Below are 13,234 nucleotides of genomic sequence, written 5' to 3' on the forward strand. Positions count from 1 at the left end.
TCTTACTTATGTCTGTGTTATATTTTTATCTCCTTTTGATTCTCACTTTGAATTAATATGTATAACTTGTATAGACAAAAAATTAAAGCCGTTTTCATTATGGTGGGGGCAAATATTTTAAGACTTAATGAGAAAACATTACTGTTAATTCTGGATCATTTGTGCTGGTGCTGGAAATAAATGTAGCATGAATGAAACCCCATAAATGCTTTAAAATAGCAGTTTTACCCTTCTCCCTTGTCCGATATGTGTTATGAGAATTAATGATAATGTCGTTGGAAAATATGCCTTTCAGGATGACAGGTGAATTCGCTAGCATTTGTTAAATCTCTGTGCAGTCACAGATGTCTCGATAACTGCTCATACCTCTTCTATTGCAGATAGGGGCTTCCAAGTAGTGTAAGTAAACGTGTGATGTTAGGTCATTTTTTTCTTTCTGGGGCCAGAGAGGGCAGTTAAAGTTGTTAACAGACACAGTGTTCTGTTTTAGTGTGATCTAAGCAGGTCAAAGTAACTTCAATGAGTAATATAGTACATTGTGTATCTTTAGTATATGTTTTAGCTTTTATGATGCACTCAGATTATTCTTTTTTTTTTTTTTTTTTTTTTTTTTTTTTTTTTTTTGATAGGCAGAGTTAGAGAGAGAGAGAGAAAGGTCTTCTTTTTTCCGTTGGTTACCCCCCAAGTGGCCGCTACGGCCAGCACGCTGTGCCTATCTGAAGCCAGGAGCCAGGTGCTTCCTCCTGGTCTCCCATGCGGGTGCAGGGCCCAAGCACCTGGGCCATCTTCCACTGCCCGGGCCACAGCGGAGAGCTGGACTGGAAGAGGAGCAACCAGGACTAGAACCTGGGGTGCCGGTGCCGCAGGCAGAGGATTAGCCTAGTGAGCCATGGCGCTGGCAGATTATTCTTTTTTTCTAAAAATTTTTATTTCTAAGTTTTTATTTAAAAGACAGAAAGAGAGAAAGAGATATCTTTGATCCACTGGTTCACTCTCCAAATACCTGCAACAGCTGGGCTGGGCCAGACTGACGCCAGGAAAATGGAACTCAATCCAGGTCTTCTCTGGGGGTGGCAGGGACCGAATTACTTGAGCCATCATATGCTGCCTCCCAGGGCGTGTGTTAGAAGGAAGTTGGGTTGAAAGCTGAGCTGAGACTAACCAGGCACTCTGATATGGTATGTGGATGTCCCAGGCAACATGTTAACTACTGCTGTGTGTTTGTGTGTGCGTGTGTATCTGTAGTCTTTGTATCTGACTTTTTATGAACATGTTTTTTGAGGGTCATCCACATTGTCATAGGCAGAGATATTTCATTTCTTTGCAGGAGTGGGGAACCTTTTTTCTGTCAAGGGCCATTTGGATATTTATAACATTGTGGACCAGACAGAATTCTCAACTTAAAATTAGCCTGCTATATACATTTCTTGAATTTCAAGTCTCTCCTGCAGTTGCCTTGGTAGGGCCAGACCTTCCCTTGCATTACAGGATAACATTGCATTGTATGGATGTTCCACAGTTTATCCACTCTGTTCTTTATGGGCATTTGTGTTCTTGTGATGATCAGTAGAGTCATATAAGCATTTTTTTTAGATTAATTTATTTATTTGAAAGGCAGAGAGAGAGAGAGAGGTCTTCCATCCTCTGGTTCACTTCCCAAATGGCCACAATGGCCAGAGCTGAGCCGATCCGAAGCCAGGAGCCAGGAGCTTCTTCTGGGTCTTCCACATAGGTGCAGGGGCCCAAGGGCTTGGGCCATCTTCCACTGCTTTCCCAGGTGCATTAGCAGGGAGCTGGATAGGAAGTGGAGCAGCCAGGACTCTAACCAGCGCTCATATTGGATGTCGGCACTATAGGTGACGGCTTTACCCACTATGCCACAGCGCTGGCTCCTAAACATTCTTTTATAAGATTTTTTAAAAGTATACATTTTCACTTATTTTGGAATAATCTAGAAGTAGAATTGCTACATTATAAGGTAGGCATGTATTGACTTTATGTAAAATTATTGCACTGTTAGTTGCTTCAACAGTATTTGGTATTGACACACATTTAATATTAGTGGTTACTGTTGGTAACTGTCTGACTAATAATATTAAACATTTTGTTTCTTTTTTCTATTGGCAGTTCATTTATTTTTTGTTTATGAACACTTATTTAAAAGAAATGAAGCTGTTTGCTTTTGATTTGTTTACATATCCATTTCACTTCAACAAGTTTCCCCTTTGGTGCTCAGTTAGTTGTCGCCAATCAGGGGACATATCCTAGTACATATCCTAGTACATATCCTAGTATGCATGTGCATAGACTTCAAAAATTTTTTGCACCAAAAAATACTCTTGTATTCTGGGTATAAGTTCTTTGTCAATTATGTATTGAGATAATTTCTCCTAGTCTGTGGCTAGCCTACTCATTTTCTTAGTATTAGCTTTTGTTCTTTTTTTTTTTTTTTTAGCAGCTATTGAGGTATAATTGACATCCATTTTAATGTACAATTCTTTTTTAAAGATGTATTTATTTATTTGAGAGGCAGAGTTACAGAGAAAGGGAGAGACAGAGGTCTTCTTTTTGCCTGTTTACTCCCTAAATGGCCTCAATGGCCAGAGATGGGACAAGCCAAGGAGCTTCTTCTGGGTCCCCACATGGGCGCAGGGCCCCAAGCACTTACTTCATCTTCCCAGGGCCATCAGCAGGGAACTGGATCGGAAGTAGAGGAGCTAGGACTTGAACCCACGTCCATATGAGATGCTGGCGCCACTGGTGGAAGCATAACCTATGCTACAGCGCTGGCCCAAGCATACAATTTGGTTAACTTTGTATGCACTTTTTTTTTTTTTTTAATTATATATTTGAGAAGTAGAGTTACATTCAGAGAGAGGGAGAGACAGAGAGAACAGTCTTCCATCCTCTGGTTCACTCCCCAAATGGCTGCAATAGCCAGAGTTGAGCCGATGTGAAGCTAGGAGTTTCTTCCACATGGGCTCAGGGGCCCAAGCACTTGGGCCATCTTGCACTGCTTTCCCAGACCATCAGCAGGAAGCAGCAGGAAAAGGAGCAGCCGGGACTCAAACTGGCACCCATATGGGATGCTGGTGCTGTAGGCTGAGACTTAGCTCACTGTGCCACAGCGCTGGCTCCTGTGTAAACCTTCGAAAATTACCATTGCACTTAAGATTCTCAATATATCTGTTACCTTCAAAAACTTGCCATGTACTGTTATAATTCCTCCACTTTCACCGCTTTAGTCTTTACCCCCTCATCTATGGGCAGCAGCTGATTGTGTTCTTTCAGTATTTATCTGTTTGTGTTTACTAGGATTTTATATAAATGGAGCAATACAGTATTTTTTTGTATGACTTGTTTCACTGAAAATTATTATTTTGGGATTCATCTCTGATTGTTGGCAAAATTTTGGGTATCACAAATACAGATGCATTGGAATTAAATGTACAAGTTTTGTGGTTTTCATTTGCATTATTACGTGATTAGTGATGCTAATAATTTTTTCATGTTTGTTTGCTTTCCAAAGTGTTCTGTGGAACTCTAAGACACTGTGATCTGTAGAAAGCCCGTTTAGCCTCCTTGAGGATGAAAGCCATCAGAGTCAGTCCAGCTAAGCCTACTCTTCCAGCCAACCCACTAGCTACATGAATGAGTACAGGGGATCCCAGTGGAAGAACTCTTTAGTATATCTACGGAATCACAAGTCATACATTATTGGTTTTTTTTTTTTTTTTAAAAAAGATTTATTTATTTAATTGAAAAGCAGAGTTACAGAGAGGTGGGGGGGAGAGAGAGAGGAAGGGGGAGAGAGAGAGAGAGAGAGAGAATCTTCCATCTGATGGTTCACTCCCCAAATGGCTGCAATGGCTGGAGCTGGGGCGATCTGAAGCCAGGAGCAAGGCGCTTCTTCTGGGTGTCCCACGTGGGTGCAGGGGCCCAAGGACGTGGGCCATCTTCTACAGCTTTCCTAGGCCATAGCAGAAAGCTGGATTGGAAGTGAAGCAGCTGGAACTCGATCCTGCACCCATATGGGATTCAGACACTGCAGGTGGTGACTTCACCCACTACACTCTGGTCCCAAATTATTCTTGTTTTAAAACACTAAGATGACTTATTACACAGCCTTAGATACAGATAATCTGGACTTTCTTAGTCTCATTTCTATGTTTATTACTTTCTAGGATAGTCCTTCCTGTCAGAGTAAGTGATATTACCAACTACCCTGTTGTTCATGTTAAAAACCGAATCATTATCTTCTTGATACCTCCTCCTCCTCCCTTCCCTACACCCTCTTATTACAAATCCCATCAATTATTTCTCCATTACTTAGCTCAGAATACTTAGTATTCTGTTTTCCATCTCCACACCATGATAATCCAAGTCTCTTCATCTCACCTCTTACCTGAATTACCATAAATGGTGTTAGTTCCTCTAATCCCTTCTCAGCAATACAGATATTGTGTGTGTGTGTATGTGTGTGTGTGTGTGTGTGTGAGAGAGAGAGAGAGAGAGAGAGAGAGAGAGAGAGAGACAGAGAGATGCTGAACAGATCATGGTTTTCCCATTGTGCTTAATAGAGCCCACTGCTTCTGTAGTTCGAACTTCATACAATGGCACAGACTGCACGCCCTGGTGACTGCAGCCTCCTCAGTCTCAACACGTGTTCTCTGCCTTGCTTCCTAGACTCTGACTGTACTGACATTTTAGCAGTACCTCATTTCTGTGAAATTTCACTGATTCTCTTTGCCCCCTTTGGTTGACTCTGTGTAGAGGATTCAATCGTACCTACGTCTGTCACGCACAAAGTACAAGATATGTAGAACCTCAGAGTGCAACCTTACCTGGCGTTCAGGTCTTAGCAAGTGGACCTAAGGTAAAGATCTTGTATTGACACCACCTTGGTTAAGGTGACAGGTGTCCTCAGTAGATACCTAGAAGGGAAAGACGGACACAGGAAGAAGGCCACTTGAAGACAGAGGCAGAGGTTGGAGTTCTGTGGCCACCAGCCAGGAAACACCAGAAGCCATGAGATCCTGGAAAACCCCAGAGGACCCTTCCATAGATCCTTTGGAGGGAGCCTGGCACTGCTATCACCTTGATTTCAGACTTTTTATTTGAAAGCATTTTTTAAAGTAAAATTCATATAAAAGTGACCATTTAAAAGTATGTTTCAGCAGCATTTAGTGCATTTATAGTGTTGTGCTACTGTCACCTCTATCTAGTGATCAGGTATTTTTCTTAGCCACAAGAAAGCCTTGTATCCATTAAGCAGTTTCTCCTTTTCTACTTCGGCCTTGCTCTTGGCAATAATATACATTCTGCCTCTAGATTTATGTATTATTGTTATTTCATATAAACATAGTCATATAGCATGACCTGTGCGTCTGACTTTTCACTTTAGTATGTTTTTGTGGTTAATCCATGTTGTAGCATTAATCAGTACTTCATTCTTTCCTGTTGCTGAATAATACTATGTTTTGTGGTTTGTTTGGTTAGTCATTAGTAGTTGTATATTTGGGTTGTGTTGTGTAGACTTTTTGGCTATTACGAATAGTACTACTCTTGACATTCATATACATCATGTGTTCGTTCAAATACTTTTTTTTTTTTAATTTCTTTTGGGTATATGCTTGGAGTAGACCTTCTTGATCATGTAGTAATTCTGTTTAACTTTTTGAGGAATTGCTAAATTACCCACAATGTTTATAATTTTAACATTTCTATCAGCAATGTTTGAGAGGTCCACTTTGTCCTCAACATGCCAATATTTGTTATTTTGCTCTTTCTCTGTCTTTGTCTCTCTTTCTCTGTCTCTCTGTGTATGTGTGTGTGTGTATGTGTGTTGAGAGTGATATTTCATTGTGGTTTTGATTTGGCTTTCCCTGATGATCAATGTTGAACACATCTTTTCATGATGTTTAATTTTTTAAAAAAATTTATTTTATTTATTTTGAAAGGCAGAGTTGGAGGAGTGGGGAGGGGAAGAGAGAGAGAGATCTTCCATTCAGTGGTTCACTCTCCAAATGGCCACAACAGCTAGGGCTGGGCCAGGCCAAACCCAGGAGTCAGGAGCTTCATCTGGGTCTGCCAAATGGGTGCAGGAGCCCAAGCACTTGGTCCATCTTCCGCTGCTTTCCCAGACACGTTAGCAGGGAGCTGGATCAGAAGTGGAGCAGCTGGGGCTCAAGCTGTTGCCCACCATATGGGACGCTGGTATTGTGGGTGATAGCTTTACTCGTTATACCACATTGCCAAGCTGCCCTCTCCCCCTTTTAAAATTTATTTTATTTATTTGGAAGGCAGGGTTAGAGGGCGAGAGAGGGAGATACAGAGGGATCTTCCATCTGGTGGTTCACTCCCCAAAAGGCCACAGCAGCCTGGGCTGGGCTAGGCCGAAGCCAGAAGCTTCATCCAGGTCTCCCACATGGGTTCAGGGGCCGAAGAACTTGGGTCATCTGCTGCTGCTTTCCTAGTTGCATTAGCAAGCAGCTGGGCCAGAATAGAAAATTTAATTAGCAAGCAGCTGGATTGGAAGCTCAACAGCCAGGTCTTGAACTGGTGCCCATATGGAATGCTAGTGTTGCAGGTGACAGCTTACTCCACAATGCTGGTCCCATGATGTTTAATCTTCTTTAGAGAAAGAGCTATTCATGTCTTTTGTCTATTTTTAAATTGAGTCAATTGTCTTTCTGCTATTGGTTTTGAAGTTTTAGTGCTTATGTTTAGGATGTTGGTCTTGGCTCAGTTTTGATTCATTTTGAGTTAGTTTTTGTGCATGGGAATAGGTGTAGGACCGCTGACTGTTATCACCTGCAGTACCCATTAGCATTATGAAACATGAAATCTCTGCAACAGACGTCTCAGTTGGTTTTCTGGGTAGCTTTATCCTCACGTAGTCAATCAATGGTAATTTCCTGCTTAAGCTTTTAATTGAAAACTGTCTGCTAATGTAAAATGTTTTCCCTAATTAACTGATCCTGTTTTATCCAGTGTGTGGTAGGGAAACTTGAGCTACATTAGACATCTATAGTAGGTCTGGATTGTTTAATTTGTAAAATTGTCAGGGGTGGTTAGTAACTCTTGAAGTTTATTTGTAGGTTTTAGGTTTTGTCACTGGCTTAGAGCATTGATTTAGTTATTGAAGTGTAGTTCATGGGAACATGAACTTGTTATTTTTGCATTCTAATCTTGCTTTATTTGATAATTAATTCCTTGGCTATGTTACTTACTTATTGAATACTGTTCTGTGGTTAGAAATTCTCACTTGGTTAATCCTCCGCCTGCAGCACTGGCATCCCATATGGGTGCTGGGTTCTAGTCCCGGTTGCTCCTCTTGCAGTCCAGCTCTCTGCTGTGGCCCAGGAAGGCAGTGGAGGATGGCCCAGGTGCTTGGGCCCTGTACCCGCATGGGAGACCAGGAGGAGGCACCTGGCTCCTGGATTCAGATCGGCACTGCACTGGCCGTAGTGGCCATTTAGGGGGTGAACCAACGGAAGGAAGACCTTTCTCTCTGTCTCTCTCTCTCACTGTCTATAACTCTACCTGTCAAATAAAAAAAAAAGAAATTTTTCCTCACCTTTAATCTGCAGTATTCAGGATGATACAGTTTCTGGGATTTACTAGATTAAACAAATGGGTGAGTTGTTTGGTATATTAGTTAGGTCACCATTTCAGACTCCTGCATCCCGAGTTGGAGTACCTGGTTCAATCCTTGCTTCCAGTACGGCTTCCTGCTAATGGGCACCCTCGAATAGCTTAAGTAATAGCTTAAGTACTTGGGCCCCTGCCACCCACACGGGAGACCTGGATTCAGTTCTGGGCTCCTTCCTGGTTTTGCCTTGACAGCTCAGGTTGTTAAGAGCATTTGGGGAGTGAACCATTAGATGAGCCATCTTTCTTCGACTGTTTATGTCTCTCTGCCTTTCAAAGAAAATTAAAACAAAGAAATTGAAAAAAAAAAAAAGTGGTGATTGTGTGGTAGCCTTTATAGGACTCTTGTGTTTTATTCTTTACTTTTCAAAAAATAATCTTCCAGTGGAGAGGGGTCCAGATAGACCTTCTGTTTAATTGTCAAGTGTTTTAACTTTTAGAGTTGTCTAATTATTTGTTTTAAACAGAGGAAGATATGATTTGGTTGTTTCTTTTTTTAGTATTTGATTCTGAAGCTTGAAAGGCCTGCTATAGTTCAGAATATCACATTTGGAAAATATGAGAAAACTCACGTCTGCAACTTGAAGAAATTCAAAGTCTTTGGTGGAATGAATGAAGAAAATATGACAGAGCTGTTGTCTAGGTGAGTTGTGGTTGTGAGGAGAGAAGTTGTCTTCTAAACAAACTGCAGTTCTAGTTTCATCTCTTTCAAAAGAGAAAAGAATATTTCTCCTATTTTTTAATACTGTGGCTTAACTTTTTTTTTTCCCTTTAAACTACTGGGTACTCAGTGTTATCAAGCAAAAATGAATAAAATTTTTTGATATTTTTTATTTTCAATTGTATTTTAAAAATGTTAATGACTTGAGCTTTAATGAAAACCTTTGCTATAAAAATATAGTCTCTATCCAAAACGTTGGTTCACTGCTGTAATCCAGAAGTAATCTTCTAAGAGTTTATTGTAAGTGGGGCACTGAAAAAAGGAAGTTCTTGTAAATGGAAAAGCTACATGATTTAACATAGTGCTTGCTGCAAGGAGGGAGGAGGAGCTCAGGAACCATCAGAAATAAAGGTGTTAATTTGCCCCTCAGAGAGTGAAAAATCATATAGCAGTGGAATATGCAAATAAAACCATGCAGATATAGAATATATTTGTGGGGCCAGCACTGTGATATAGCGGGTAAAGCTGCCCAGCACATCTTATGTGGGTGCTGGCTGGTTTGAGTCCCGGCTTCTGATGCAGCCCTCTGCCATGGCCTGGGAAAGCAGTGGAAGATGGCCCAAGTCCTTGGGCCCCTGTACCCCCACGAGAAGACCCGGTGGAAGCTCCTGGCTCCTGGCTTTGGATCGGCACAGCTCCTGCTGTTGTGGCCAGTTGGGGAGTGAACCAGTGGATGGAAGGCCTCTCCTTTCTGTGTGTAATTCTGACTTTCAAATACATAAATAAATCTTTAAAAAAATATATATTTGTGACATGGTAGATCCCATTAACTCAGTACTTTAAGTAAATATTACTCCAATACTGCATTGATTTTAGTCAGGAAGTATGTTAGGGCATAATCAGAAGGTGACTTTCACATTTCAAAAGTTGGATTTCAAAAAGTTGAAAATGTATAATTTAAAGCTAAGTTTATTTTGGTGAAAAATTAAAAAGAAAAATTCAGGCATAATGTTATCACAGTATACATTTTCCAGGAAGACTTTTAAGACTCCTTGTATGCAAGGAATTAAAAATTTACTGGTACCAAAATGTTTTTAAAGATTTATTTATTTGAAAGGTAGAGTTACAGAGAGAGGTAGAGACAGAGAGGTCTTCAATCGATTGGTTCACTCCCCAAATGGCCACATTGGCCGAAACTGAGCCGATCTGGAGCCAGGAGCTCTTTTTGGGTCTCTCACATAGGTACAGGGGCCCACTGCTTTCTCAGGTGTGTTAGGAGGGTGCTGGATTGGAAGTAGAGCACCTGAAACTAAAACCGGTGCACATATGGGATGCCCACACTGCAGGCCAGGGCTTTAACATGCTGCGCCACAGTGCCGGCCCCCAAAATAAGCTGCCTTTTTTTTTTTTTTAAAAGATTATTTATTTGAAAGGCAGAGTTACAGAGAGGCAGAGGCAGGGGCAGAGAGAGAGAAAGAGAGGTCTTCCATCCATTGGTTCACTCCCCGGGTGACTGCAGTGGCAGGAGCTGTGCCGATCCAAAGCCAGGAGCCAGGAGCTTCTGGGTCTCCCACGCAGATGCAGGGGCCCAAGGACTTGGGCTATCTTTTACTGCTTTCCCAGGCCATAGCAGAGAGCTGGATCGAACGTGGAGCAGCTGAGACTCAAACTGGCCGTCCGTATGGGTTGCTGGCACTACAGGCGGTGGCTTTACCTGATACACCACAGCACTGGTCCCCAAAATTACTCTTAATTCCATTTTCTGCTAACTTATGATGTATCCTTGTTTATATGTCAATTCTAATTGTTTAAGTGGAGTAGTGCTGTGAGTTCCTTTAGGATAAAGCATGTTTGTCTTTGAATTTTTGTTTAAAAGGAACATTAACATCCCATTCAGAAACAAATGATTTAATTCTTAGACAAATTCTCATATTTGACTTTTAAGTTGTCAGTTATCAATGTGACTTTTTTTTTTAGTTTTTCTTCTTACCACCTGAAACTTCAGTTATACATTAATGACACTAGGTCCTGTAATACATGTCTGTGCACTGTTGCCAACTCGTTAATACTCAGTGTTTTTCATTAGCTGTCAAATAATTAATAGAATATAGTTATGATGCAGTTCATTAGAATATAAAAGTTTTAACTTTATTTGCATGTTGGACCACTTAGTCATTTATTGTGAGCATTGTTTTAAACTGAAAATTTGAGTATGACATCTATATTTTAGTGTATTTCTTAATTATGAAGTCAGATTTAATAACTTTTTTTTCTCTTTCAGTGGCTTAAAGAATGATTATAACAAAGAAACATTCACCTTGAAGCATAAAATTGATGAACAGATGTTCCCTTGTCGATTCATAAAAATAGGTAAGGTTTTAGCATTCAGGAATGGAAAAATTTTTTTTTATATCATCAGTCAGGAAACTATAGCCCATGGACCAAATCCTGCAGGCCTCCTCTTTGTTTAAAATAAAAAACTATGGGAGCACTGCTCTGTTGGCTTGTTTATGTTACCTGTGGTTATTTTGTGCTGTAAAGGCAGAACTAGCTGCAAGAGTTCAGTAGTTACTCACTAAGCTCAAAAGGGTTGCTATTTGATCCTTTACAGAAAATGTTGTTAGTTTTAAAACTTTAGCATTCTAAAACGAAAACCAAAATATTGAAATGTTTCTTAAGGTAGTATATTATGGTTACTTTTTATTATTTCTTTTTTTATTGAAATATTGGTCATATTCACTAAATTCATTTCATGACTTACTAGTGTGTTGTAAACTGCTGTTTGACCATTACTACTTTAATGAAAGGATAACCTTAAAGGCCCAAACCTCACATATTGATTTGGTGGAATAGAGTGTTTGCTAGTCTGTCAAGAGCCGTTCTGTTCTATCTTGATGCAGTAATTCAGTTGTGCAGAAGGAATACCTGAAGTCTTATTGAAGATTGCTTAGAGAGGGAAAGCCATCTTGGAAATAGTTGGGTGTCCAGTGTGTTACTTTCTTTTGTAACTGTAATTTCTTTTGTTAAATAATTGTAAATAAAATCTGTTTCCTGTTCTATTTAAGAATTTGTGAGCAAGCAAATTTTTTGTATAAATTTAACTCTTGGTTATGTACTTCTTCTGTGCTAGTGAGTAACTGTTTCTTTAGTGTTTGGATCACCCAGTTCCTCCAGTGTCTTTCGTAGCTTTAATAATTCTGTGATCTTTTATTTCAGATATATAAGCAGTGGAAATTAGAACCCTTCCCAGCTCTTTCTGTTAGCCTTTTATTTTATTTTGGTGAATTTTTGCTTGTGCATTTTTAATTTCCCCCAACTTTATTAAAGTCTAATTAGTGAATATAATAATTTTATATGTTTATGATGTGTAGTATAATTTTGTGATGTAGGCATACATTGGGAAGCTGATTAACATATCCTTCAACACATTTTTTGTAGTGAGGCTTTTTTTTTTTTTTTTTGACAGGCAGAGTGGACAGTGAGAGACAGACAGAGAGAAAGGTTGGTTCACCCTCCAATGGCCACCTCGGCTGGCGCACCGCACTGATCCGATGGCAGGAGCCAGGTGCTTCTCCTGGTCTCCCGTGGGGTGCAGGGCCCAAGCACTTGGGCCATCCTCCACTGCACCCCCTGGCCACAGCAGAGAGCTGGCCTGGAAGAGGGGCAACCGGGACAGAATCCGGTGCCCCGACCAGGACTAGAACCCGGTGTGCCGGCGCCGCAAGGCAGAGGATTAGCCTAGTGAGCCGTGGCACTGGCCTAATGTGGTGAGGCATTTAAGATCTACTTTCTGAGCAGTTTTCAAGTATGCTGTACAGTAGAGCTCTAGCACTCACTTACCCTGAAATCTTATCTCTTTTACCAACATTTCCCTCTTCTCAGCAGCATTCTAACTGTAGAACACAATATCTTTTCTTTTTTTTTTGACAGAGTGGACAGTGAGAGAGAGAGACATAGAGAAAGTTTTCCTTTTCCATTGGTTTACCCCCCAGTGGCCGCTATGGCCGGAGCTACACCGATCCTAAGCCAGGAGCCTGGTGCTTCCTTCTGGTCTCCCATGCAGGTGCAGGGCCCAAGCACTCGGGCCATCCTCCACTGCCCTCCTGGGCCACAGCAGAGAGCTGGACAGGAAGAGGACCAACTGGGACTAGAACTCTGGGTGGCCGGCGCCGCAGGCGAAGGATTAGCCTATTGAGCCACGGCGCTGGCTGATATCTTTTCTTGACCTGGAGTTAATCTTATAGTATTCAGGCAGGATGTTAATTGAAGCTTTCCAGGTAATTATAGCCACTGATTAGCTCATTTAATATTTAGGACACTACTATTTAGGTAAATTTGTATTTCTTTTCTGTTAAAAAATGTTAATACTGGTCTGTAGTCTATTTGCTTTTCAACCCCTTTTTAACATCTCTTGATAATTTTTGTTTGAAAGTTATGTAAGCAAAATGTGAAACTAAAAGCCTGTGTGTCAGGTTGGCATCTTTGGTTTATCACCATATTTACTGAAAAAAAAAAAAAATCAACTATTGGAGCAGGTGTTTGGCACAGTGGTTAAGTTGCTGCTTGTGATGCCTTAGCCCATATGCCTGGGTTTGGATCCCAGTTCCTCTGCTTCTGCTCCAGCATCCTGCCAGTGCACACTCTAGGTGATTGCAGGAGTGGCTCGAACACTGCCATCCAAGTGGGCAGCCCTTGCTGGAGGTTCTGCTTCAGCCTGGCCCAGCTCTGCTACGTAGTCATTTGGAGAGTAAACCAGAAAATGCAGGAGATCTTGATCTTTCTCTCTATCTCTCTGTCCCTCCCTCCCCATCACCTTGCCTTTCATATAAAATGCAAAGAAATAAAAATTAAGAAGATGTCAGAACACAGTATACAGAAAGTTTACAAATATTCACAGAAACTGTTCTGCCGAAGGGCATG

The 13,234-nt window shown here is 40.9% G+C and overlaps 1 protein-coding gene across 1 annotated transcript in view; it reads left to right on the forward strand.

The window, feature by feature from the left end:
* MKLN1 (muskelin 1) overlaps window positions 1-13,234 on the forward strand; it is a 165,233-nt gene that overhangs the window by 37,185 nt on the left and 114,814 nt on the right. The window contains exons 3-4 of the mRNA XM_051849786.3: window positions 8,154-8,296; window positions 10,596-10,684. Of these exons, the coding sequence (XP_051705746.1) occupies window positions 8,154-8,296; window positions 10,596-10,684 (232 nt within the window). The remainder of the gene's footprint in view (window positions 1-8,153; window positions 8,297-10,595; window positions 10,685-13,234) is intronic.

The sequence above is a fragment of the Oryctolagus cuniculus genome, chromosome 3 (genome assembly GCF_051225735.1).
Source record: "Oryctolagus cuniculus isolate XC-2025 breed Fujian yellow rabbit chromosome 3, ASM5122573v1, whole genome shotgun sequence".
Taxonomy (NCBI): domain Eukaryota; kingdom Metazoa; phylum Chordata; class Mammalia; order Lagomorpha; family Leporidae; genus Oryctolagus; species Oryctolagus cuniculus.